This window comes from Heloderma suspectum, chromosome 2 (genome assembly GCF_057233095.1).
Source record: "Heloderma suspectum isolate Gila_16-S chromosome 2, 16-S_ref, whole genome shotgun sequence".
Taxonomy (NCBI): domain Eukaryota; kingdom Metazoa; phylum Chordata; class Lepidosauria; order Squamata; family Helodermatidae; genus Heloderma; species Heloderma suspectum.
In genome coordinates this window covers 405,487,366-405,512,927 of record NC_139459.1, presented here as the reverse complement: position 1 = coordinate 405,512,927, position 25,562 = coordinate 405,487,366, and the positions used below count along the sequence as shown (strand labels likewise).

General features: G+C 48.8%; 1 protein-coding gene and 1 long non-coding RNA gene across 2 annotated transcripts in view; both read right to left on the bottom strand.

Moving 5' to 3' along the window:
- LOC146356740 (uncharacterized) overlaps positions 1–25,562 on the bottom strand; it is a 563,405-nt gene that overhangs the window by 469,944 nt on the left and 67,899 nt on the right. The window lies entirely within an intron of this gene.
- Positions 171–24,103, bottom strand: LOC146356741 (vomeronasal type-2 receptor 26-like). The gene is made up of 10 exons (XM_084841304.1): positions 23,826–24,103; positions 17,287–17,369; positions 16,956–17,181; positions 10,462–10,753; positions 8,180–8,387; positions 7,572–7,635; positions 7,271–7,391; positions 4,498–4,728; positions 2,580–2,706; positions 171–1,081 (listed from the first exon to the last, which is right to left on the bottom strand). Exons 1-10 carry the CDS (start codon positions 24,101–24,103, stop codon positions 171–173), a joined length of 2,541 nt encoding a protein of 846 aa, XP_084697430.1.

Genomic DNA, 25,562 nt, shown 5'->3' with positions numbered 1-25,562 from the left:
CTGTGTGTGTGAGAGAGAGAGAGAATGTGTGTGTGTTTTTATACATAATGGAATATATAATTGTACAATAATAGCATATTATCTTTAAAAAGGTACATTATCTGAAACACCTATGGGGGGGTGAGGCAGACACTTACTAAATGACACCCCTAAAATCAATTCCAAAAGAATCAGATGCCCTCTTTCATTTTGTTTGTTAGATGCTCCTTTGTATTCAGATGAGGCCTCAGTACAATAATGTAGCACTTGGGAAGAAAGATGCAGCCCAGCAACCCAGCACTGGAGGCCAAGATGGAGAAGACCTGCATGGCCACCATGTATTTCCCCTTGGTGCTCAGGTAGGTGGGCACAAAGGACACCCACACGCTGCAGAAGACCAGCATGCTGAAGGTGATCAGCTTGGCTTCATTGAAGGCCCCAGGCAGCTTCCTGGCTAGGAAAGCCACCGTGAAGCAGATGGCAGCCAGGAAGCCCATGTAGCCAAGGGCAGCATAGAACATGGTGACAGACCCTTCGTTGCATTGCAGGATGATCTGTCCAGGCTGGGAGTGCATGTCAGAGTCAGGGAATGGGGGAGAGATGCCCAGCCAGATAAGGCAGATGACAACTTGGACATTGGAACAGGAAATGACAATGCAATTGGCCAGTCTCTTCCGCAGCCATCCCCTCACCCTGTTCCCAGGCTTTGTGGCCAGGAAGGCCAGCACCACAGTGATCGTTTTGGCCAAGAGAGAAGAGACGGCAACGGAGAAGATGATGCTGAAGGCTGTTTGTCGGAGAATGCAGGTGGCTTTTCTTGGCCTCCCAATGAAGAGGGAGGAGGACAAGAAGGAAAGCAGGAGGGAGACGAGGAGAATGTAGGAGAGGTCCCGGTTGTTGGCTTTGACTATTGGGGTTTCGAGGAATTTAATGAAGATTGCTAACACAAATCCCGTGGTTAAGGACAAGAATAGAGCAAAGGAAGTCAGTATGATCCCCAGATATTCTTCATAGGACAGGAAGGTTGTAACCTTCGGGATACATTCATCTTGGTCCTGGTTGGGATGCTGATCATCCGGACACTTGGAGCAATGATCTGCATCTGGAAAGAACAGGAGTAACATGGGTGGGAGGGTGCTGTTTCACTCGTGTCCTGCTGCTGGGCTTTCTAATGGGCCACCTGGCTGGCCCCTGTGGGAACAGAATGCTGGACTAGATAGGACTTGGTCTGATCTAGCAGGGGTCTTCGTACATTTTTATGGATATTTGTGAATAAACTCAAATATTACAAATTGCCACTAAGCCTCCACTGCTTACATAGATGACCCTGGGTTCTAGTATTTTGAGAGAGGAAGAAAAATGTTCCCCTTTCCACATTCTCCATACCATTCATAATTTTGATGACCTCTATCATGACCCTAACCCTTACCCTCCTTTTTTCCCAGAGAGCAGTCTCAGCTGTTGTAGCCTTCCCTCACAGGGGAGGTGCTCCAGCCCCTTGATCATTTTAGTTGCCCCTTTCTGCACTTTCTCCAGCTCTACAATCTCTTTTTTTAGGTGTGATGACCAGAACCATACACAGTATTCCAAGTGTGGTGGCACCATAGATTTGTATAGGGGCAGTAAGGTATGGGCAGTTTTATTCTCAATTCCTTTTCTAATTATACCTAACATGGAATTTGCTGTTTATGCAGCAACTGCACACTGGGTTGACATCTTCAGTGAGCTGTCCACCACAACCCCAAAATCTCTTTTCTAGGTGGTTACCACTAGTTCAGATCCCATCAGGTTATACTTATCAGAGGGGATTTTTTGCCCGGATGTGGGAACATCCTCCCTAGGGAGGCAGAAAATGCATGTGAAATCCTCATCTTCCCAAAGCAGAAAACCATGTGGATGGAATGGGGAAGATGCTCTGCAGAGGTGACTGTGGGGTTGTGGAAAACTGCTGAAAAATCATGTGGGGCCACTCACTTGTCTTTTTCTATGGAGCAGCCTTCCCCAACCTGGCGTTCTCCAGATGTGTTGGAATGCAACTCCAAGCATTCCTAAGCATTGATCATGCTGGTTGGAGCTGATGGGAATTGAAGTCCAAAATGTCAGGAGGGCACCAGTTTGGGGATGGATGCAGCATAGAACAGCCTTCCCCAATCTGATACCTTCCCCAACCATGCTGCCTCTGGTCTCTCCCAAAATTGGAACTACAAAAATGTTGCCAGTGTCAATTTAGAAACTGGGAGGAGGGGGGTGGTTTTTGCCTTTCAGAAGCTCTTTCTCCCCCAGATTTCACCATTTCTCTTGAAAGTTCCAAGGTATCTAAAAAGATCCTTTCCTTCTGGAACCTGAGAACATCAGAAAGACTGCTCAACCTGTTTTCATTCTGTAACGGTTTGAAGGACCCACCACCGAACATCACTGAGCAGGGCGGAATGCTCAGTTCATGAAAGGCCTTAACGGGGCCATTCTGCTGTGACACTGATACTACACAACACAAGAAAGGATCCAATTTCAGGGATTCCCCTAGAAACCTTCACAGATCATGCCTGGGTGTATCTTTGCCCTCCTCCCCAGGGTCTGCATTCTCCTTGGGAGTCACCCACCTTCCTGGCTGGAGATGGTCCCTTCCGCGCAGGGAGCGCAGTCGTAGCAGCAAATGGGCTTTCCTTCCAGAACCACCTTGAGGAATCCAGGGCGACAGCTTTCCACGCACCTGGAACGTGGCAGGGGCTAAGCACAGAGACAAGGACCATCAAGGAAAAAGTGTTAGGATTCATTCATCTACAGAAATGAGAGACAGAGCTGTAACAGTCCCAACATGGCCTCCAGGCCCAGGTTCAACTGTTACCAGGTCTGCAATGAGGCAGTGCTGGCATGGGAATAGGTGTAACATAGAATAATATAGAAAACATAATAAAAACCATAAGTTTTCCTTTCCTTTCCTCAGTGGCCACCTTCCTCACCTCAGATTTTGGGCCCACCAAAGATTAAAAAAATGTACCAACACACTTTTTAAAAAGGAAAGGCTGGAAAGCCTGGGAACATACAAAGCTCTTCACCTGGCCCCCAAAGGACCACAATGTAGGCAGCAGGCAAGCCCCTTGGCTGGCAGGGGGACACTCCACAACCTGGGTGCCACCACTGGAAAGGTCCTTTCCTTAGTAGCCACCTTCCTCACCTCATCCGGCACAGACACCCTTAAAGGCCTCGGAGGATGATCTCAGCATCTGGGCAGGGAGGTGAGGAAGGAGATGCACCTTCAGCTAACCTGGCCCCAGCCTCTTAGGGCTGTGGAAGTTAGGGATGTCGGAGAATTTATCCACGAATCTCTGGGAGGCCGAATGCCAACGCATTCGGCCCCCCAAAATTGGTGGGGAAATTCTCCGACGGCCCCCTGCCCCCCCCCGGGATGAGACTTACCGTGGCCGAACGTCCCTCGCAGCGGCGGGTCCCGGCGGCGGTTCGGTGGCGGCAGCGGCCAGTCTTCTGACCGGCTGCTGTCGCCGCCATTTCCAAGTAAAGTATAAAAAAAACCCTGATAGGGTACGTAAAGATTTAAGTAGCCTATCACGGCTAGATTTTCAAAGTCACCCGTGATACGCTACGTAAACCTTAAGTAGCCTATCACGGCTGACTTTGAAAAAAAAAAAGCTCGTATGCGTTCCTTATTTGGGCACGGGTAGTCTACGTAAAGATTTACGTAGACTACGGCGAAAATAAGGGCAACGCTGCACTTGGAGGAGGAAGAGGTGCAGTCAATAAATGACTTGGAGGAGGAGGTGCCGGGAATGCTGATCAGATTTGCAGATGACACAACATTGGGTGGGATAGCAAATACTTTGGAAGACAGAAACAAAATTCAAAGGGATCTGGATAGACTTGGAGCATAGCTTCCAAGTCCCAGGAAGTACTAGCCCCCCTCTACTCAGCACTGGTTAGGCCTCCTCTGGAGTACTGTGTCTAGATCTGGGCACCGCACTTTAAGGAGGATGCAGACAAGCCGGAGAGGGTTCAGAGGAGGGCAACAAAGATGATCAGGGGACTGGAAACAAAGCCCTGTGAGGAGAGACTGAAAGAATTGGGTTTGTTTAGCTTTCAGAAGAGAAGACTGAGGGGAGATAGGATAGCACTCTTCAAGGACTTGAAAGGCTGTCACAGAGAGGAAGGCCAGGATCTCTTCTCCATCATCCCAGAGTGCAGGACACGGAATAATGGGCTCAAGTTATAGGAAGCCAGATTCCAGCTGAACATCAGGAAAAACGTCCTGACTGTTAGAGCAATACGACAATGGAACCGATTAACTAGGGAGGTGGTGGGCTCTCCCACACTGGTGTCATTCAAGTCGAGGCTGGACAGCCATCTGTCGGGGATGCTGTGACTTGGATTCCTGCCTTGAGAAGGGGGTTGGACTTGATGGTCTTAGATGCCACTTCCAACCCTACTATTCGATGATTCTATGATTCCATGATATTACAGTTATGAGAGCTGTGCAGTTGAGATCAAAGAGATGATTTTCCCCACCTTGTGGAGACGCTTGGGCCACACAGGGGCATCCTGATCAAAGGTGAGCTTTTGGTCTGTGGATCCCCGTCTTTCCATCGTCCCAAAGTTCTCTCTAATGGCAGACACATTGGGAAACACCACCCAGTTCACGATGTCAAAGTCGCCCGCCAGGTCCCCGTTCTCGTCCAAATACGCTCCGTCCAGGATGGAAGCATTGTAATGCTGGGGGTTCCGCAGGAAAGCGTGAAACTACCAGGTCAGAAGGAGCACCAGCATTTACTACACCAGAAACCCACATTCAGCATCTCAGTTCACCCTTGAATCTCCCATGACTCAGGGCTGCTTCCACACTCGTGGCTGGTTTTCTCTTCTTGCCCTTCACCAGGGACCTGGTTATATTCCTGAATCCCCCCCCCCATCTCCTTTAACAGTTTGTGAAGCTACAGCTAAACTTCTATTTTCTGTTCTCTCTTTTCTAGAGATTATTGTTCCGCACAAACTTCTGTTTGCATCCTAAGCAGAATTCTGCAAATGGGGCCTGGACTTGACCCTCAGGCAAAGTCCAACACGTGATTTCCTTTTTGGGCACCATAAAAAGGCAACAAATTGTCAGGTGGACAGTGCAATCCTACACATGTCTATTCAGAAATACGCTCCATTGAATGCAATGGGACATTCCGAAAGAAGTGAGCATTTACACTTAACTGGGAGTAAGGCTCTCTTGAGCAGACATAATCTATGCACATTATATTTTTAGTATTCTGGCGGATCAGGCAAATCTTTCACATCTGCATCATCTTCCCCCTGCTCCTTGATTGGGGAATTCTACAATTAAATGCCTCCAAGAGAATTCTGGGATTAAAATTGGGATCCCAAGGCCTAATATCACCCAGTACGGGCTTCTGACCCAAGAGTGATCACAACGTCTTAGCTCTGAGCTTTGCCAGATGTACCAGGCGATTTGAGATAGATCCCTTTATGGCTTAGAAAGGAATCCAGATCAGGAGGTGTCAATGTTCGGTTTAGGATGGTCAATTCGTCGAGTCTCATTAAACCATTAGGTCAGGTGAGCCATCAAATGAGTGACCAAGAGGCCTCACTGGAGACCATAAATATGTAAGTTAAGATATGGATTATCAGTGAGAACAACCAAATGTACTTGACTCTGCTTTGAAGCCTTGTTTAAGAATGATGTTGGAGGTTTTCAGGTGTTTTAATTTGTGTATGGATTAGGGATGGCGGAGAATTCTGCCACGGATTTCAGTGAGGCCAAATGCCAGTGGTGTTCCGAAATCTGTGGTGGAACGGCCTCTCCCCGCCCGCCCCCCCCACGGATTCCCCCCGGGACGAGGCTTACCTGGGGCAGATGTTCTGGATGGCGGTGGCTCCGGCGGTAGCGGCGGCGGCTGGCCTTTCGACTGGCTGCCGCAGCCGCCATTTTCATCCGTGTCTTTGCCGTCATAGGCTATGTGAGCATTTACATAGCCTATCATGGCAAGCCAAACAAAAAAAAAAAAGGGCATACGCAAATGGCGGCGGCTACAGTGGCTGCCATTTATGTTCCCTATTTTTCGCCATTTTAGTCGACGTAAATATTTACGTAGGCTATTACGGCGAAAAAAAAGGAGAATGCAAATAGTGTAGTGGGCACTATTTGCGTTCCTTTCCCCCCCGCTGTTTTAGCCTACGTAAATATTTACGTAAGCTATTACGGCGAAAAAAAAGGAATGCCAATAGTGCCCACTACGCTACTTGCATTCCCCTTTTTTTGCCATAATAGCTTACGTAAATATTTACGTAGGCTAAAACAGCAAAAAAAACAGAACGCAAATGGCGGCCGCAGTAGCCGCCGCCATTTGCGTATGCCATTTTTTTTTTTTTGCCCAGCCATGATAGGCTACGTAAATACTTACGTAGCCTATCACGGCTGCCTGGCTGGACGCAAATGGCAGCCACTACAGCGGCCGCCATTTGCGCCCGCAGCAGCCCGCCTGTGGCCAGAACTCCAGCTGCGGACGGGCCTGGCCAGCTGCGGAGCGCAGCTGGCCAGGCAGGATTCCGGGAGGGAGGACCGGATCTCCTCCCCCCCCGTCGAGGATTCCGGCGGGAGGGACAGAGTGCTTCCCCCCCACCGCGAACACCATCTGTGAAAAGGTAAGTGACTTTTGTACATCCCTAGTATGGATAAGCCCTTGCACTTAGTACTGTGATGTTACTTTGGAGTAAAAGACAAAAAAGACTAAATCTTGTTCTGTATGACCTATATCTGAGTGATGTTTTGAACGGGATCTAGATGGCATCTGGTTGTAAGGAGAACTTGACTGTGTATACGGCAGACACGTGATCAGGGGCCACCAATGCACTGACAATTGTGTTTGAGAGAACCTCTCAACCAGGGCATATGCTCCAGAATGTGCATGAATGTTCTCTGAATATCTTGGCCCACACATCATCAAATGGTCCAGAGGGGTTTTAAAAATGTTCCCAGCACACAACCATTATCTGTACTATATATGTAAATGAGCTTCCGTCGTGCATTAAAAACGTGGTTGTTCAGGCAGGCATTTGGGGTGGGTTAGGGTATTTTAGAAAATGTTTTTTGTGAATTTTATTATTTTAAACTGTTTATTGTATGTTGTACATCGCCCAGAGTGGCTGGCTGACCAGCCAGATGGGTGATTAATAAATTTAATAATAAAGAAAATAATAAATATATAAAACCAGATAGAACCACTGCTATATAGAATTTATCCCTCCCACATCAGCCAAACACATCCTTAGTATAAGCTACAGGAAGGAGGCAGGAAGGATCAGACAGAGGCAGCAAGATGGCCGACTCCCATGGGGGAGGAGAGGGGAGGGCCAGCGCAGGCACAGGGGGGTGGAGCCAGTGCTGGGGCTCAGAGGACGGTCTAGGGGGCCCAAAGAGGGAGCAGCACAGGGGGTTTCTCAGTTGTGTTTGCTCCACCAATACACAACATTTCAGACACTACTACATTGTTCATTAGAGTCCAATTCCAAGACAACCATTCTGGAAGTGTACAATTGATCACCATGTTCCCCAGAGATATCTGGGATGGGAAAGGGAATACCTGCCATGGTTGTAGCCTTTGAACGTCCAGCCTGTCTCCCTCTGCCACCACCCTCCTCTTGGATCTGGGGGAATAAGCGGCATCCAAGGCATGGGCCACAGAATGGATGGAGTTGTAAATGTGGTAGCTGTCGAAAGACAGGATTATCTCCATGTCTTCTTGGGGCAGGGCCTCCAGTCTCTCCTTCTCTGTGCATCTTGTCCAGCCTTTCACTGACAACGCATGCTTTGAGTATGAGCAACTAAATGCTCTCCCTACAAAATCATTAATACGAGAGTAAAAGCGCCAAACTTGTTCATACGTTTTCCTTTCCTTTTTCTGGATAAGGAAGGAGAATATGCCATGGATGCGTGGGGAAGGTATATAAGAGACCAATTCGAAGGTGAAATCCCACACAGCTGTTATGATCCAGACTGTTCCAGCTCTGTGGTTTCTAAAGTAGTCACCGTATTTTTCTATAAAGTACATTCCATGTAAGAAGGAGCTGGTATCTGCACAGTAAACAAAAACATTGACTTCTCCCAGTTTCTGAAATAGAGCCGGATGGATCTTCATTTGGTTTGCACTCATCATTCCGGAGAATCTTTGCGTGAAAACAACACAAAGACGGTTCCTGGTGAGCTCAGGCATCAAAGTCCTCATGAACCTCTCTCCGTTGTCCGTGTCCGAAGCGACGAGACCAATCAAGGTCCACCTGAAATGCAGGAGCACTTTGGCAATCCCCTGGTACTGGGTTTGGTCTCTGGGAACCATCGGGTAGAAAAGAGGGAACTGAGCTTTATCATTCAGCAGATGAGAAATAAAAGTGTAACTGACCTGGCAAGGAAAGGAGGACATCAAGCTTGTGTTTTGTTTCAGATCAGAGCTGAAATGTTTGTTAATCCCCCTTCAAAGATGTCCACATTAGTGTCCATCACTACTAGGGATCTGCATGGACCCCCCGCTTGCTACAGATTCCACTTCGGACCTTCCAAAGCAGCCCCACTTTGATTGGACCAATTCAGAACCCATCTGCTTCACTTTGGATTCGAATTGGAAGTGTGATTCGGATATCTGAATCATTCCGATATGATATTTTCCCTTTGACATGCATTGGAAAACAGAAATGGCCAAAACATTTTCAGTTTTCAGGTTACAGAAATGAAATTTGGAGACCTGTCAGCCCCCATAGAGGGGATCCCACCTGCTGAATTTCAGACAGTTTGGCTAAAGACGTTTTGTGCTAGGTGCAGGTGAAATTGTTTTTTTTTCAACAAAAACTCTCAAAACAAAGAGCTTTAACTTTCCACTCCTTCCACAGACATGCATGACATTTGGGGACCTCCCAGCCCCCATAGAGGGGTGACACATGCCAAATGTCAGACAGTTTGGCCCAGAATCTCAAACCAGAGGGCATAAAATCAGAGAAGTTTAAGGTTATTTGAAGTCCAAATAACCCCTTTCCCCCAGCACATTCTGATTCAGAATCACGGTTGATGACCTCAGGCTCTCAGTTGTCTTGTCTGGCAGGGGCAGGAAGACACAGCAGTCCTGCCAAGCGGGAACTGTTCATTCTAGAGCTAATACATGCCAAGGAGCCCTGACCTCCAGGGATGCCTGACCAGAACAAACCCGGGCTCGCTGGGCCACTCGGGTGACTCTGATGCTCTAGAACTCTACGCAGGACCTGCGTTCAGACTGGAACTGGGCTGGAGGGGACAAGCAAACAGAACTAGCCCACTGAGGGCATATTGAGTAGGGATGGGGGAGAATTTCTCCCCAAACTTTGGGGGGCCGAGTGCCAACACATTCGGCCCCCCGTAATCGGCGGTGAAATTCTCCGCCACCCCCCCAGGATGGGACTTACCTTTGACGAATGTCCCTCCCGGCGGTGGGTCCTGGTGGCGGTTCGTCGGGTTTTCGTTGGGGGTGGGGGCGGCAGCCGGTCTTTTGACCAGCTGCCGCTGCCGCCATTACAAGTGAAGTAAAAAAAAAAAAAAAGCCGTGATAGGCTACGTAACGATTAACGTAGCCTGTCACGGCTAGATCTCCAAAGTCAGCTGTGATAGGCTACGTTAATCATTACGTAGCCTATCACGGGTGACTTTGAAAAAAAAAAAGTGCATACACAAATGGCGGCGCCCATAGGGCGCCGCCATTTGCGTTCCTTATTTGGTCCCTGTAGTCTACGTAAAGATTTACGTAGACTACGGCGAAAATAAGGGCAATGCTATTGGAGACTGCTGGGTTCCGTTCAGCACTAATTTGTCAACAGGAGTTGCTATTCCTCAAAGCTCCCCCCTCCCCCCCCTCCTCCTCCTCTCAGAACCCCTCAGCACTGGTCTGCTTTCCTCCGGATCACACAGAGGCTCCCCACAAGAGCCCCGATTCACTTCGGTATTCGGATTCGGCACCAAAGCAATGCACAGCCCAAAACACTACACCTTGTGGCAGGCAGTTCCACAGAGCTTAACTGGGCGCTGTTCAAACAAGTCCTTTCCTTTGAAAGGCTGGCCTTGATGCTTGTTAACCCAGCAAGCCTCCATGTCCACCACTCCCTTTTTACTCTTTAACTGAACTGAGAAGATGCCTGAGGCTGTAATCCGAAACACACTTGCTAAGTTATAAGTCCTGCTCAACTCAACCAGACTTGCTTCGAAATGACCCTACAGAGAAACACACTGCACAGGTTCCCTAAGGGTCGCAACAGGGCGTAGGCTTTCCAGAGAGATGAAGGCATGTTACACCTCAAGGTAAACCGCTCTCAAATCACTTGCAACCCTCTTCAAAACTGTATCTCCAGTCTCATGGGGTCATCCACTGCCCACTGTCTCAGTTGTCTGAAATTAGACTCAGTTGCAGTGTGGAATTAGAGCCAGCTTGCACCTGGCCCATTCTTCTCTGTCCCCACCTGTGGGATTTTGTAGATGCCCAACAAGGTTGAAATCTGGATGGAGATGTCAGAGTCGGATCCCTCAATGACAGCCATGGGGTGATTCTGCCTTCCACATTTGTAGTTGGGAACCTTCGCCTGCCCAACAGAGAGCAGGCTTAATAGGGCATCTGCAGTCATCCGTTCATCAAAGTAGTTCTCATGGATGTTGTAGCCCAGGGTGATGTTGGGTAAGAGCCTGGGATTCTGGTTGATCTCCTGAATGGCAAAGAACACAGACAGGATCCTCCAGTAATAACTGACTGCTTTACTGAAAAAATATACAAGAGAAATTTCCATAACATATTCATATCTGAGACAGATAAAAGGGAGGACATCTTCGCACAGCTCAGAGTTAAACTACGGAATTTGCTGCCACCAGATGTGGTGATGACCACCAACTTGGATGGCTTTTTAAAAAGATTAGAGAAATTCAGGCCCTCTCACAAGACCCTTGCACCAGCCTGCCCAATACACTACCCTGCAAATATTCAACTGAAATAAACGGAGATACTGCTCTCTGCATCGCTCATAAGCCACAAGTTTTCATTTCAAAAGCATATAAAATGCTGTGACTTTTCGCTGACCTCTGAACTGGCTAAAATTAACATGGGAAAGACAAGGTCAAAACGTGACCCTCTGTCCAATCGGGAAAAGCAACATGTGCTTTGGATAAGATGCTTTGAAGAAAGACGACTGCTTACGAGTGCTACTCTTTGTATCTTTTGCTCATGTCACAAATGAGTAAAAGGAGTAAAAATGACATGAAATATTGTGAGAAGCAAATAGAACTGGAAAACACGTCATGTTTAAAGTAGTGAGACAACAGATCTGTAGAGAAGAATGCGAAGGGTATTCTGTTCTGGAAACGTAAGGAAATGCGTTGGGCACCAGAGCTGACAAGGATATTCAGTATATACATACTTCTTGCAAATCATAGGTAAGAAGGGGGGGGGCACTAATAACTAATTGCTAACGAGTGCTGTTCCTGAGATCCATTTTTTGAAGCATCATAAATCTGAGATTCAGACCTGGGAACAAGTAGGGCAACAGCCCCTGTCCTCGTTGTCTTCTCTGCTCCTTTGGAAAAGCTCGTCCGTGTCCCGTCTTAGGCGTGCTCCATAAACAATTCACAGAGCGATTTTTGGAATGCGTTTTGCTGCTACAACCAGTTTGCATTTTTCTATGCAGTCTGTGCTCTTATAACATATTTTGTGTTACTCTAAAGATCGCTTGGAAACTTTGAAGTAGAAGATGAAAAGATTCGCCTGATCTCAGATTCCTTTACAAAAGAATTTCTGTGTTTCAATCTCAACATTCAAGTTTACCCTGATTTCTGCTATGGTGTCATTTCCTTCTGGCATGGGAAAATTTCAGGACAATTGGTGAAACCTCTTCAATTTTATTAAGTTTACTATGACCCACCCACCTCTTCTCTACTCTTCTCTTCCCATGCTGTTCAGTATCTATATGAAGCCATTGGGGGAGGTCATTAGGCGTTTTGGGGCGGGGTGTCAGCAGTACGCTGGTGATACTCAGCTCTATTCCTCCTTGTCATCAGAGTCAGCTGAGGCAGTGAAGGTGCTGGACCAGTGCCTGGAGGCTATAACGGGCTGGATGAGGGCCAATAGAATGAAGCTAATCCTGACAAGATGGAAGATCTGTGGATTGGGGGTTCCCAAGTCTGGGAATTGGGTAGGCAACCTGTCCTGGATGGGGTTGCACTCCCCCTGAAGGAGCGGGTACGTAGCTTGGGGGTCCTCCTAGATCCATCCCTGTCACTGAAGCCCCAGGTGGACTCTGTGGCCTGGGTACCCGTGGCCAGCTTGGGCTGATCCACCAGCTACGGCCTTTCCTGGACAGGGATTACCTAGCCACAGTCGTACATGCGCTGGTAACTTCCCCATTAGACTACTGCAATGCACTTTACATGGGGCTGCCCTTGGAGATGACTCAGAAGTTGCAGCTAGTGCAAATGGACCATAGCACGCCAGGCCTTCCTGTCCTGCACTCTCTCCCACAGCGTACTCAAGTCCATATTCATTGCATCGGTGATGCTATCTAGCCATCTCATCCTCTGTCGTCCCCTTCTCATTTGGCCTTCAGTCTTTCCCAGCATCAGGGTCTTTTCCAGAGAGTTTTCTCTTCGCATTAGGTGGCCAAAATATTTGAGCTCAGCTTCAGTATCTGTCCTTCCAATGAGCACTCAGGGTTGATTTCCTTTAGGATGGACTGATTTGACCTCCTTGAAGTCCAGGGGACTCATAAGAGTCTTCTCCAGCACCACAGTTCGAAAGCATCCATTCTTCTTTGCTCAGCCTTCCTTATAGTCCAGCTCTCACAGCCACACATTACTACTGGGAAAACCATAGCTTTGATTAGACAGACCTTTGTCGGCAAGGTGATGTCTCTGCTTCTTACTATGCTGTCTAGGTTGGCCATAGCTTTCCTCCCAAGGAGCAAGCGTCTTTTAATTTCATGGCTACAGTCACTGTCTGCGGTGATCTTGGAGCCCAAGAAAGTAAAATCTGTCACTGCTTCCATTTCTTCCCCTTCCATATGCCAGGAAGTGATGGGGCCAGATGCCATGATCTTTGTTTTTTTAATGTTGAGTTTCAAACCAGCTTTTGCACTCTCCTCTTTCACCCTCAACAAGAGGCTCTTGAGATCCTGTCCGCTTTCTGCCAGTAGGGTGGTATCGTCTGCGTATCTGAGGTTGTTGATAATTCTCCCAGCAATCTTAATTCCGACCTCTGATTCATCCAACCCGGCGTTTCTCATGATGTACTCTCCATATAAGTTAAATAAGCAGGGTGACAATATGCAGCCTTGTCGTACTCCTTTCCCAATTTTGAACCACTCGGTTGTTCCATGTCTGGTTCTTACGGTTGCTTCTTGACCCTCGTACAGGTTTCTCAGGAGACAGGTAAGGTGGTCTGGTACTCCCATCACTTTAAGAATTTGCCACAGTTTGTTGTGATCCACACAATCAAAGGCTTTCGCGTAGTCAATGAGGCAGAAATAGACATTTTTCTGGAATTCTCTTGCTTTCTCCATGATGCAGCGAATGTTGGCGATTTGATCTCTAGTTCCTCTGCCTCTTCGAAACCCAGCTTGTACTTCCGGTAGTTCTTGGTTCGCATACTGCTGAAGCCTAGCTTGTAGGATTTTGAGCATCACCTTGCTGGCATGTGAAATGAGCGCAATTGTGCGGTAGTTTGAACACTCTTTGACGTTGCCCTTCTTTGGAATTGGAATGTAAACTGACCTTTTCCAGTCTTGCGGCCATTGTTGAGTGTTCCAAATTTGTTGGCATATTGAATGCAGCACTTTAACAGCATCATCTTTTAGGATTTTAAATAGCTCAGCTGGAAGACTGTCATCTCCGCTAGCTTTGTTGTTACTAATGCTTCCTAAGGCCCACTTGACTTCACTCTCGAGGATGTGCGGCTCAAGTTCAGTCACCGCACTATCATGGCTATCAGGGACATTCAGATCTTTCCTGTATAGTTCTTCTGTGTATTCTTGCCACCTCTTCTTAATCTCATCTGCTTCTGTGAGGTCCCTGCCTTCTTTGTCCTTTATCTCCGTGCCCATCTTTGCACAAAACGTTCCCTTGAGATCTCCGATTTTCTTGAAGAGATCTCTAGTCTTTCCCATTCTGTTGTTTTCCTCGATTTCTTTGCATTGTTCATTTAAGAAGGCCTTCTTGTCTCTCCTTGCCATTCTCTGGAACTCTGCATTCAGTTGGATAGATCTTCCCCTTTCTCCCTTGCTTTTCGCTTCCCTTCTTTCCTCAGCTACTTGTAAAGCCTCATCAGACCGCCACTTGGCTTTCTTGCATTTCTTTTTCTTTGGGATGGATTTCGTTGCTGCCTCCTGAACAATGTTACGGACCTCCATCCATAGTTCCTCAGGACCTCTGTCTATCAGGTCTAATCCCTGAAACCTATTCCTCACCTCCACTGTATATTCATAAGGGATATGATTTAGGTCATACCTGAATGGTTTAGTGGTTTTCCATACGTTCTTCAATTTAAGCCGAAATTTTGCAACAAGAAGCTCATGATCTGAGCCACAGTCAGCTCCAGGTCTTGTTTTTACTGACTGTATACAGCTTCTCTATCTTTGGCCGCAAAGGACATAATCAATCTGATTTAGATTTTGACCATCTGGTGATGTCCATGTGTGGGGGTGGATGAAAGTCCCTTACCTGTCCTCGAAGGATGTTCGCGGTGGGGGGGAGGCGCTTCGCTGCTCCCCCCGCGAAGTTCAGGTCGGTCGGGGAGGCTTCCCACCTCGCCCCAGCTGAAATTCAGGCCGGGGAGGAGGCTTCCCGACTCGCCCGGCCGTGAACGCAGAAGTTTTTTTTTTTTTTAAACGCCCCCTGATTTTAAACGCCAACGTGCAAATAGCGTTGCCCTTATTTTCGCCGTAGTCTACATAAATCTTTACCTAGACTACAGCGACCAAATAAGGAACGGGAATGGCGGCTCCCTATGGGGGCCGCCATTAGCCGTACGTGCTTTTTTTTTTTTTTAAGGTCACCCGTGATAGGCTACGTGACGATTGACGTAGCCTATCATGGCTGACTTTGCAAATCTAGCCGTGATAGGCTACGTTAATCATCACGTAGCCTATCAGGGGGCATTTTTTTTTCTTTTATTGCAATGGCGGCGGTGGCAGCTGGTCGAATGACCGGCTACCGCTCCCGACCCGCTCGAACACCCGCCGAACCGCCAGCCGGACCCGCCAGCCGGACCCGCCGCCGGGAGGGACATTCGGTGAAGGTAAGTCCCGTCCCAGGGGGGGTGCAGGGGGCGGGGGGGTTCAGAGGATTTCTCCCCGAAACGTGTTCGGGGGGCCGAACACGTTGGCGCTCGCCTCCCCGAAGTTTCGGGGAGAAATTCTCCGCCATCCCTATCCATGTGTAGAGTCGTCTCTTGTGCTGTTGGAAAAGAGTGTTTGCTATGATCAGCGTGTTCTCTTGCCAAAACTCTACCAGCCTTTGTCCTGCTTCATTTTGTACACCAAGGCCATGCTTGCCTGTTGTCCCGGTTATTTCTTGACTTCCTACTTTGGCATTCCAATCCCCTATGATGAAGAGGACATCTTTTTTTGGAGTTAGTTCTAGAAGGTGTTGTAGGTCTTCATAGAACCCATCAACCTCAGCTTCTTCGGCATCAGTGGTTGGGGCATAGACTTGAATGACTGTGATGTTGAATGGTTTGCCTTGGATTCGTACTGAGATCATTCTATCGTTTTTGAGATTGTACCCCTGTACTGCTTTTCCCACCTTTTTGTTGACTATCAGTGCTACTGCATTTCTTCTAAGGGATTCTTGCCCACAGTAGTAGATGCGATGGTCACCTGAATTAAATTCGCCCATGCCTGTCCATTTGAGTTCGCTGATTCCCAAGATGTCGATGTTCAATCTTGCCATCTCATGTTTGACCACCTCCAGCTTACCTTGATTCATTGATCTTACATTCCAGGTTCCTAAACAAGGTTGTTCTTTACAGCATCGGTACACCAACAGAATCCCAATCCTGTCTCAGGTGCCCAACACCAGGTACACACACACTCAAAACTGGCTGATGGTTGGATAGGCAATCTGACCAGGGAGACGGAATCCCTATAGACCGAAGCTACCCTCCCGCCCCGCCCCTCTAGTCAAGCTTAGTGCTGCACAAGACATCCTGGCGGACACATTTGGGAGAGACGGGCTCCTACCTGCTCATCCAACCAGGTCTGATATCACTTCCCAAATCAAGGACAGAGTTTATTAAAAACCTCAAATAAAAGATGAGAAGGGAAGCAACGCAGGTAAAAAAAAGCAAAATACAAAACTTCCCAGCCTGTGGTCACTCAGCACAACCAACCATCTGATGTAAGGCTCTCATTCAGTTACTGTAATGCATCTGGAGAGACAGTTATGTTCCCAATAGCGATGGCAAAGAATTCCGCCACGGATCTCGGTAAGGCCGAATGCCAGTGCATTCGGCCCCCCAAAATCTGTGGCGGAATGGCCTGCCACCCCCCCACGGATCCCCCCCCGGGATGAGACTTACCTATTTGCATAAGTCCCCTAGGACTTACCTTACGCTATTTGTGTTCCCCCTTATTTTCGCCGTCTTAGTCTACATAAATATTTACGTAGACTAAGACGGCCAAAAATAAGGAACGCAAATGGCGGCGGCCGTAGCCACCGCCATTTGCATACTCGTGTTTGTTTGCTGTTGTTTTTAAGCCAGACGTGATAGGCTACGTAAGTCTTTACGTAGCCTATCACGGCTGACTACAGGGATGCAAACGGCGGCGGCTATGGCCGCCGCCTTTTGCGTCCCTGCTAGACAGCAGCCAGGGGGGAGGGACGGAGCTCCTCCCCCCCCAGCAGAACGTGGCGGAGCCAGGTAAGGGGACTTTCGTACATCCCTAGTTCCCGACATCCAATTTATTGATGCTGTAATTACTCGTTATTCCCCTTGGCCAAGGGAGGGGCGGTGTGAGTAAAAGTGAGCTCTTCCAGCAGGGGCAAAGGAAGGCGCAGATCATGACTCACCACCCATTCAAGGCCGCTTGAAGGAGAATCACTTTGCGTGGCTCTAGGAAAGGGAATGCCACGAAGGGCTAAAGACTCCATCCGTCCTCCCACAAACCCAACAGGAGGACGCTGCCTCGGCCAACACATGCCCACAGCTAAGGGGAAATAGATGAAGAGAAACAGCTCAGCATCACAAAAGGCTACTGGTCTCAGTGGCTGTATATTAACTCCAACATCATAGGCAGCAAGACTTTCTGTACCGGCCGCTGGGGAAGGCAAGTGGGAGGGTGCTATTGTTCTCATGTCCTGCTCTGGGTTTGCCGTGGGCATCTGGCTGGCCACCCTGGGAACAGAATATGGAACTAGATGGACCCTTGGTCTGATCCAGCATTGCTTCGTTTGTGTTCGTATTAGCCCTCAGGCTTAATCTGGCCAAGGAAGGTCCCCATCCGGCCTGCAGAGGCTTGGGCAGCTGCCGCCAGCCCCTTTGTGATGAATATTTGCCCCGTGAGACTTTGCATTCTCATTTGGGCCTCTCGCAAGACTCTTGCACCAGCCTGCCTAATAGACTATCTTGCAAATATGCAACTGAAATAAATGGAGATACTGGTCTCTGTATCTCTCATAAGCTACAAGCTTTCCTTTCAAAAGCATATAAGGAGCCAGTGTGGTGTAGTGGCAAGAGTGTTGGACTAGGAGCTGGGAGATCCGGGTTCTAGTCCCCACTCGACCATGGAAGCTCACTGGGTGACTTTGGGCCAGTCACAGACTCTCAGCCCAACCCACCTCACAGGGTTGTTGTTGTGAGGATAAAATGGAGAGGAGGAGGATAATGTAAGCCGCCTTGGGTTCCTTGCAAGAGGAAAAAAAGGCGGGATAGAAATGCAACAAATAAATAAATAAATAAATATGAAATGCTATGAGTTTTCGTTGACCTCTGAGCTGGCTATGACTAAAATAATTGGGGAAAACAATGTAAAAACGTGACCCTCTGTAAACTCAGAAGAACATAAGAAGAGCCCGGCTGGATCAGCCCAAGGGTCCATCTAGTCCAGCATTCTGTTCACACAGAGGCCAACCAGGTGCCCACGGGAAGGCTGCAAGCAGGACAGCATCTTCCTGTCCAGGTTCCAAGGCAACTGGTGCACATAGGCTCACTGCCTCTGGTCCTGGAGGGAGCACACAGCCACCAGGACTAGCAGCCATTGATGGCCTTTTCCTCCAGGAATTTGCCCAACCCCCCTTTAAAGCCATCCAAATGGGTGCCCATCACTACATTTATTTATTTATTTATTTATTTATTAAATTTATTAATCGCCCATCTGACTGGTCACCCAGCCACTCTGGGCGATGTACAACCCACCATAAACAATTTAAAACAATAAAATTTTACCATAATTTTTTTTAAAAAAATACCCTAACCCACCCCAAATGCCTGCCTGAACAACCACGTTTTTAATGCATGACGGAAGCTCATTAAAGAGGGGGCATGACGGAGTTCCCTAGGGAGGGAGTTCCATAGAGTGGGGGCCACCACAGAGAAGGCCCTCTCCCTCGTCCCCACCAGTCTAGCTGTCCTGGCTGATGGGACAGAGAGAAGGCCATCCGAGGCTGATCTTGTTAAGCGGCCTGTCTGGTGTTGCTGGAGGCGCTCCTTAAGATAGGCTGGGCCGGAACCATATAGGGTTTTAAAGGTCAAAACCAACACCTTGAATTTGGCCTGGAAAACAACTGGTAACCAGTGCAACTCCTTCAGCACTGGAGTGATGTGATCTCGCCGGCGGCTGCCTTTAATCAGGCGAGCCGCCGCGTTCTGTACCAGCTGCAGTTTCCGAACCGTCTTCAAGGGTAACCCCACGTAGAGCGCATTACAGTAGTCTAAACGAGAGGAGACCAGGGCATGTACTACCGATGGGAGCAGATGGTCGGGAAGGTAGGGGCGCAGCCGCCGTATCAGATGGAGTTGATACAGCGCTGTCCGGCTCACAGCTGACACCTGAGCCTCCATGGACAGCTGGGAGTCCAAAATGACCCCCAGGCTGCGGACCTGGTCTTTCAAGGGTAGCTGTACCCCATTCAACACCAGGTCAACATCCCCCAGCTTCCTCTTGTCTCCCACCAAAAGTACCTCGGTCTTGTCAGGGTTGAGCTTCAGCTTATTCCTCCCCATCCAGCCACTCACCGTCTCCAGACATTTGGACAGGGATTCTACGGCCAACCTTGGTGAAGATTTGAATGAGAGTAGGAGCTGAGTGTCATCCGCATATTGATGACACTGCACCCCAAACCTCCTGATGATAGCCCCCAGTGGCTTCACATAGATATTAAATAGCATCGGGGAGAGGATGGAACCCTGTGGCACCCCACAAGTAAGTGGCCACGGGTCCGAAACCTCCTCTCCCAGTGCTACCCTCTGGTACCTGCCAGAGAGGAAGGACTGGAACCACCGCAATACAGTGTTTCCAATGCCCAACCCCTCCAGGCGGTCCAGGAGGATACCGTGGTCAACGGTATCAAAAGCCGCTGAGAGGTCGAGGAGAACAAGGAAGGAGCATTCACCCCTATCCAGAGCCCTCCTCATATCATCCACCAAGGCGACCAAGGCCGTTTCTGTCCCATGCCCAGGCCTGAAGCCCGACTGAAATGGGTCTAGATAATCAGTTTCTTCCAAGTGTGCCTTCAACTGCACCGCCACCACATCCCATGGCAGCGAATTCCACAGTTAAACTACGTGCTGTGTGAAGGAGTCCTTCCTTTTGTCTGCCACAAATCTCCCAACCATCAGCTTCATAGGATGACCCCGGTGGGTTCTAGTATTTTGAGAGAGGGAGACAATGTCTGTCTATCCACGTTCTCCACACCATGCATGATTTTGTAGACCTCTGTCATGCCTCCCCTCGCCCTCCTTTGTTCCAAGCTAAACAATCCCAGCTGTTGTAACCTTCCCTCATAGGGGAGATGCTGCAGCCCCTTGATCATGTTAGTGGCCCTTTTCTGCACTTTTTGAAGCTTCATGCGAGAGCTCATAAGAAATCATATAAATATGAGATCCAGACCTGAGAAAAAGTAGAACAATAACACCTGCCCTGATTGTCTTCTCTACTCCCTTTGAAAAAGCTCGTGACTGTCCTGTCTTAGGAGCAATGCTCCATAAAGAATATATATAAGAGTGATGTTTGAAATGCGTTTTGCTTCCTACAACCAGTTTGCATTTCTTTAATGTGGCCTGTGTTCTTATATCATATTTTGTGTTAATGTAAAAATTGCTTGGACACCTTCAAGTAAAAAATGAAACGGCCACCTGATCTCAGATCCCTGTACAAAAGCTTTTGTGTGCATCCATATCAAGATTCAAGATTACCCCCATTTCTGCTGTGGTGTCATTTCCTTGATGGCATGTTGTTCTTGGGAATTTATTTTATTTTTATTCATCCATTTATTTATTTCATTGCTATGTCCCCCAATAGCCAAAATTTAGTGGAAGTGGGTACCTGGGTGTCATGGAATAGCTGAATACCGCAATTCATCCAACGTGTCATACAGCAGCATCCTCCCCCACTCACCCCCCCCGCCCCCACAGCTAGACAGCCGAAATTGGCTGCATAGCAGAAAATGCAGGGCAGGAGGACTGCGGAGGGAATGATCCCCTCCGTGCTTCTCCTGCCCTGCATTGGATAGGTGGTCGCCTCCGAGTTCGGAGGAAGCCGCATATCTGACTAGGATGGCGCCCTACGGAAACTTCTTTCCAAATAAGCCATAAATGTACTTTAAAGTGCAGATTATTAAAGCCTTTCTAAATATGGGAAATAGAAGCTTGCATACATACTGCTGCAGTGTGTGATTATTTTTTATATGCCTTTACCACAGAAAAAAATGGTAGTGCCGGAAAAAAAAACAACCATATCCCAGTTCCAATTTCTTATCAAACACCTTAATGTAATTGTTTGTATTAGTCCAAACCAATTGTCCTACGTGCTACTGGAGGTAGCACATGGCCCTCAGGGCTAGTATCCATGGTCAGCCTTCTCCTCCAGGAATTGGTCTAACCTCCTCTTAAAGCCATCCAAATTGGTGGCCGTCACTACATCTTGTGGTAGCAAATTCCGTGGTTTAACTCTGTGCTGTGTGAAGGAGTCCTTCCCCTTCTGGCCATTCATGGTCCCTCCTTGTCAGCTCACTCCGACTTCACTACAAAATAGCTGCAGCTCAAACACATCCAGCAACACCGACCATCATACTTGGCAGCAAGGTGGGGGGAGGAGAAGTGGCATCTGCTCCCAGGGCTGACGAGAAAAGTGGCTCTTTGATCTGCACATGAAAGTTGCGACAGAACGACCCGATTGTCTTCTAATAGGTCACTACATTTTCCAAAAGAACCTGGCCAGCTGCAGCACATGACAGGGCAGGCTGGGCACCGGATGGGCCTTTACTTTCGATGCACCCACAAAGTCTTCCCCCAAAAGCAACAGAGGAAAATGGTTTTGCCTACGGAAGGCAGCAGATGATGGGGAAAAACCCTGGCAAATAAAGCATAATTGGAACTAATGAAATCACAGGAGAGAGGAGGAAGAGAAAGTCACTCTGCCACCATGACTACGTGATGACTTACCCGGAAAGATGGCTGCTAGAAGGCGGCTCCTCAAAATTGCTTGCAAATGAAAAAAGCTGTTTTTCTGCAGAGACGACCCCGCCAATGAGGAGTTCTCCTGGCCTGTAATAACTGACTGGGCTCCTTCTCCCCCTTTCCAATGTCAAGGGGCATTTGGCCTGGAGTGTCCCACAGGCTGCCTGGGGCAGCAGCAGCAGCAGCAAGAGCAGAATCATTCTGGGGACGCCCGGCACAGCCTCCGCCGTAGCGTCTGCTCCTCCCCACGAATTAGAAGAAATGGAAGATGCCAAAGCCCCCTTGCAGGACCGAGGCTTCCGTGGCTTCCCAGGACAGATGGAGCCCAGCCAGCCAAGGCTTCACAGTTGAAGGGGAGGATAGGAAGTCAACCTCAGGCCCACACAGGCCTCCTCACCTGCCCTGACCCTCCCCCCAAGCTCTTCATGGCACAGGAGGCATTTATGCAACAGCCCGTTTGTGCCTGGATGCCTGACGTCACCTCATGTTGCTCTTGCATCTGATGTTTATGCCAAAAGCAGACTTGGAGGGGGGGTGACGAGCCTGGAGCTTTCATGAGAATAATAACAATAATTACAAATAAGGAGAAAGAGAATCACCTCTGCAACATCCTGAAGTCTCTACGCAGCTTCATGCACAGCTGGAGAAAACATATTCATGAAAATTCCCCTCTGGGGCTCCGTCTTATGATGTGGATTACTGAGGGAGTAGATGAGCTTGACTAAGTACTCATGAGAAGGCACATTCACATTCCACAAAGTGCCCCATGATCTCCTGATTAGCTCAGTGTGGGCCAGATGAAACGATTCTCAGGTGGATCCACAGTTGGCTACAGAACTGGATTCAATAGGAGGGCAAAGACCTCCCTTGTGGACTATGAGAATGCTGTGGACATAATATACCTCGACTTCAGCAAAGGTTTCAATGAAGTGCCCCATGATACCCTGATGAGCAAACTAGCTCAAAGTGGGCTAGATGAAACCACGATCCAGTGGATCCACAGTTGGCTACAGGATCGGACTCAAAGACTTTCTCAAACTGGGGAGAGGTAAGGAGCGGGGTCCCGCAGGGCTCAGTCCTGGGCCCAGTGCTCTTCCACATTTGTATGAATGACTTGGAGGAGGAGGTGCAGGGAATGCTGATCACATTTGCAGATGACACAAAATTGGGTGGGATAACTAATGCCCTGGAAGACGGAAACAAAATTCAAAGTGATCTGGATAGACTGGAGCGCTGGGCAGAAAGCAACAGAATGACATTTAACAGGGAGAAATGCCAAGTTCTGCACCTAGGAAAAAGAAACCAAATGCACAGTTACGAGATGGGGGATACGTGGCTCAACCACACTACAAGCGAGCAGGATCTTGGAACTGTTGTCGATCACAAGCTGAATATGAGCCAACAGTGTGATGTGGCTGCAAAAAACCCTATTTTGGGCTGCATTAATAGAAGCATAGCTTCCAAATCCCGGGAAGTACTAGTTCGCCTCTGCTCAGCACTGGTTAGGCCTCATCTTGGGCACTGTGTCCATTTCAGGACACCACACTTTAAGAATATGCAGACAATTGGAGAGGGTTCAGAGGAGGGCAACGAAGATATCGGGGGACTGGAAACCAAGCCCTATGAGGAGGGACTGAAAGAGCTGGGTGCCAGGATTGATTCTGAGCGCAGGGAGAGAGTTAGCAGCTCAGATTCAGCAGAGGAGCAGCCAGAGCTGGAGGACGTCTTTTCACCGGCCAGCTCAGATACGGGCAGGCGTGCTCCTCAGGTTACCATCTCCCAGATGGCTGGGCATGAAGCCTCATCCTTACCCCTTCTGGGAGGAGCAGCGAGGAGGAGGAGGAGATTGTGCCTGTGACCTAAGAGACACCAGGAGGAGACGCAGCGCTAAGAGGGAAATGTCAGGGGTGGAGCTTGGACGTTCGGACTGGTTAGCGAGGCATGAGAGGCTAGCAGGGGAGGGGAGGGACCTCCTCTCTCAGTCCACCTAGCCAGACTGCCGCCCTTCCAAACTGCGGGCAAGCCATCAGGGTTCCCTTGACTCCATCCTTCCTCCAGCACTCAAAGCACACCAAAGAGAAGCTTTAGTCGCATGCCTTTAATTCAGTAAATTAAAGTAGCCCCTCTGTCAACCTGCTAGTCCGGGAGGTCCTTTGAGTAACTGCAGGGCCACACCGGCCAATAGAGCTCTTGCTATTTGCATGCAGAGTGTGCCTGAAAAACGCCTCTGGGGCTGTTGGGAGAGGGGTGGGGGAGTGGTGGCTTGGGCTTGCTGGTGGGTTGGGGATCGGTGGGTTGGAGTGGGCACAGCCTGTCTGGGAAGAGGAGCTGCGGAACTGGGGGGTGGGGTGGGCGCAGGCTGTCTGGCCAGTGGAGCTGGGGCTCAGTGGGTGGGAGGCGCAGCCTGGCTGGGAAGAGGAGCTAGGGCTCAGTGCGGGGAATGGTTGCTGCATGGCTGAGCATGGCTGGTTTGGTGCTGGCATGGGGAGGCGAGGGGTGCTGCCAGGCTATGAAGCGCCATGTCCAGACGCCTTACTCAGTAAGGCGTGGAATCGTGATTGCGCATTTTCATCCTTCCGTGGGTACACTGTACTCTCATCCCCGAACACCGCAGCACTTGGCCTATTCTCATTATGGCAGAGAATCGTCCCCGCGTGAAAGTGCCATCCCACGAGCGTGAAAAGGTGCTTTTGCGCCTTGATTCACAGTTTGAATCCCCCCGCTTCTGCGATGCAAGGCTTGTTGGTGCTGAACAATGCTGGAGTGTGCTCCCTGGTGTTTCCCACTGCGAATCCCTTGACATGTCCCTGAGGTCAGTCCAGCTTCCCTGCTCTTGCACCCATATTCCCACGGTCCACAAGGGAGGTGACTTGATCGAAGCCAACATGGATTTGTCAAAAACAAGTCCTGCCAGACAAATCTGATCTCATTTTTTGATCAAGTAACCTCCCTTGTAGACCGTGGGAATGCTGTAGACATCATATACCTCGACTTCAGCAAAGCTTTCGACAAAGTGCCCCATGATCTCCTGATGAGCAAACTAGCTCAAAGTGGGCTAGATGAAACAACGATCCGGTGGATCCACAGTTGGCTACAGAATCGGACTCAAAGAGTGCTTATCAATGGGACCTTCTCAAGCTGGGGAGAGGTAACGAGAGGGGTACCGCAGGGCTCAGTCCTGGGCCCAGTGATCTTCAACGTTTTTATGAATGACTTGGAGGAGGAGGTGCAGGGAATGCTGATCAGATTTGCAGATGACACAAAATTGGGCGGGATAGCTAATACTTTGGAAGACAGAAACAAAATTCAAAGTGATCTGGATAGACTGGAGTGCTGGGCAGAAAACAACAGAATGACATTTATTAGGGATAAATGCCAAGTTCTGCACCTAGGAAAAAGAAACCAAATGCACAGTTACAAGATGGGGGATACGTGGCTCAACCACACTACAAGCGAGAAGGATCTTGGAATAGTTGTCGATCACAAGCTGAATATGAGCCAACTATGTGATGTGGCTACAAAAAAGGCCAATGCTCTTTTGGGCTGCATTAATAGAAGCATCGCTTCCAAATCCTATGAAGTACTAGTTCCCCTCTACTCAGCACTGGTTAGGCCTCATCTGGAGTACTGTGTCCAGTTCTGGGCACCACACTTGAAGAAGGATGCAGACAAACTGGAGAGGGTTCAGAGGAGGGCAACAAAGATGATCAGGGGACTGAAAACAAAGCCCTATGAAGAGAGACTGAAAGAACTGGGCATGTTTAGCCTTGAGAAGAGAAGACTGAGGGGAGATAGGATAGCGCTCTTCAAGTACTTGAAAGGTTGTCACAGAGAGGAAGGCCAGGATCTCTTCTTGATCATCCCAGAGTGCAGGACACGGAATCATGGGCTCAAGTGACAGGAAGCCAGATT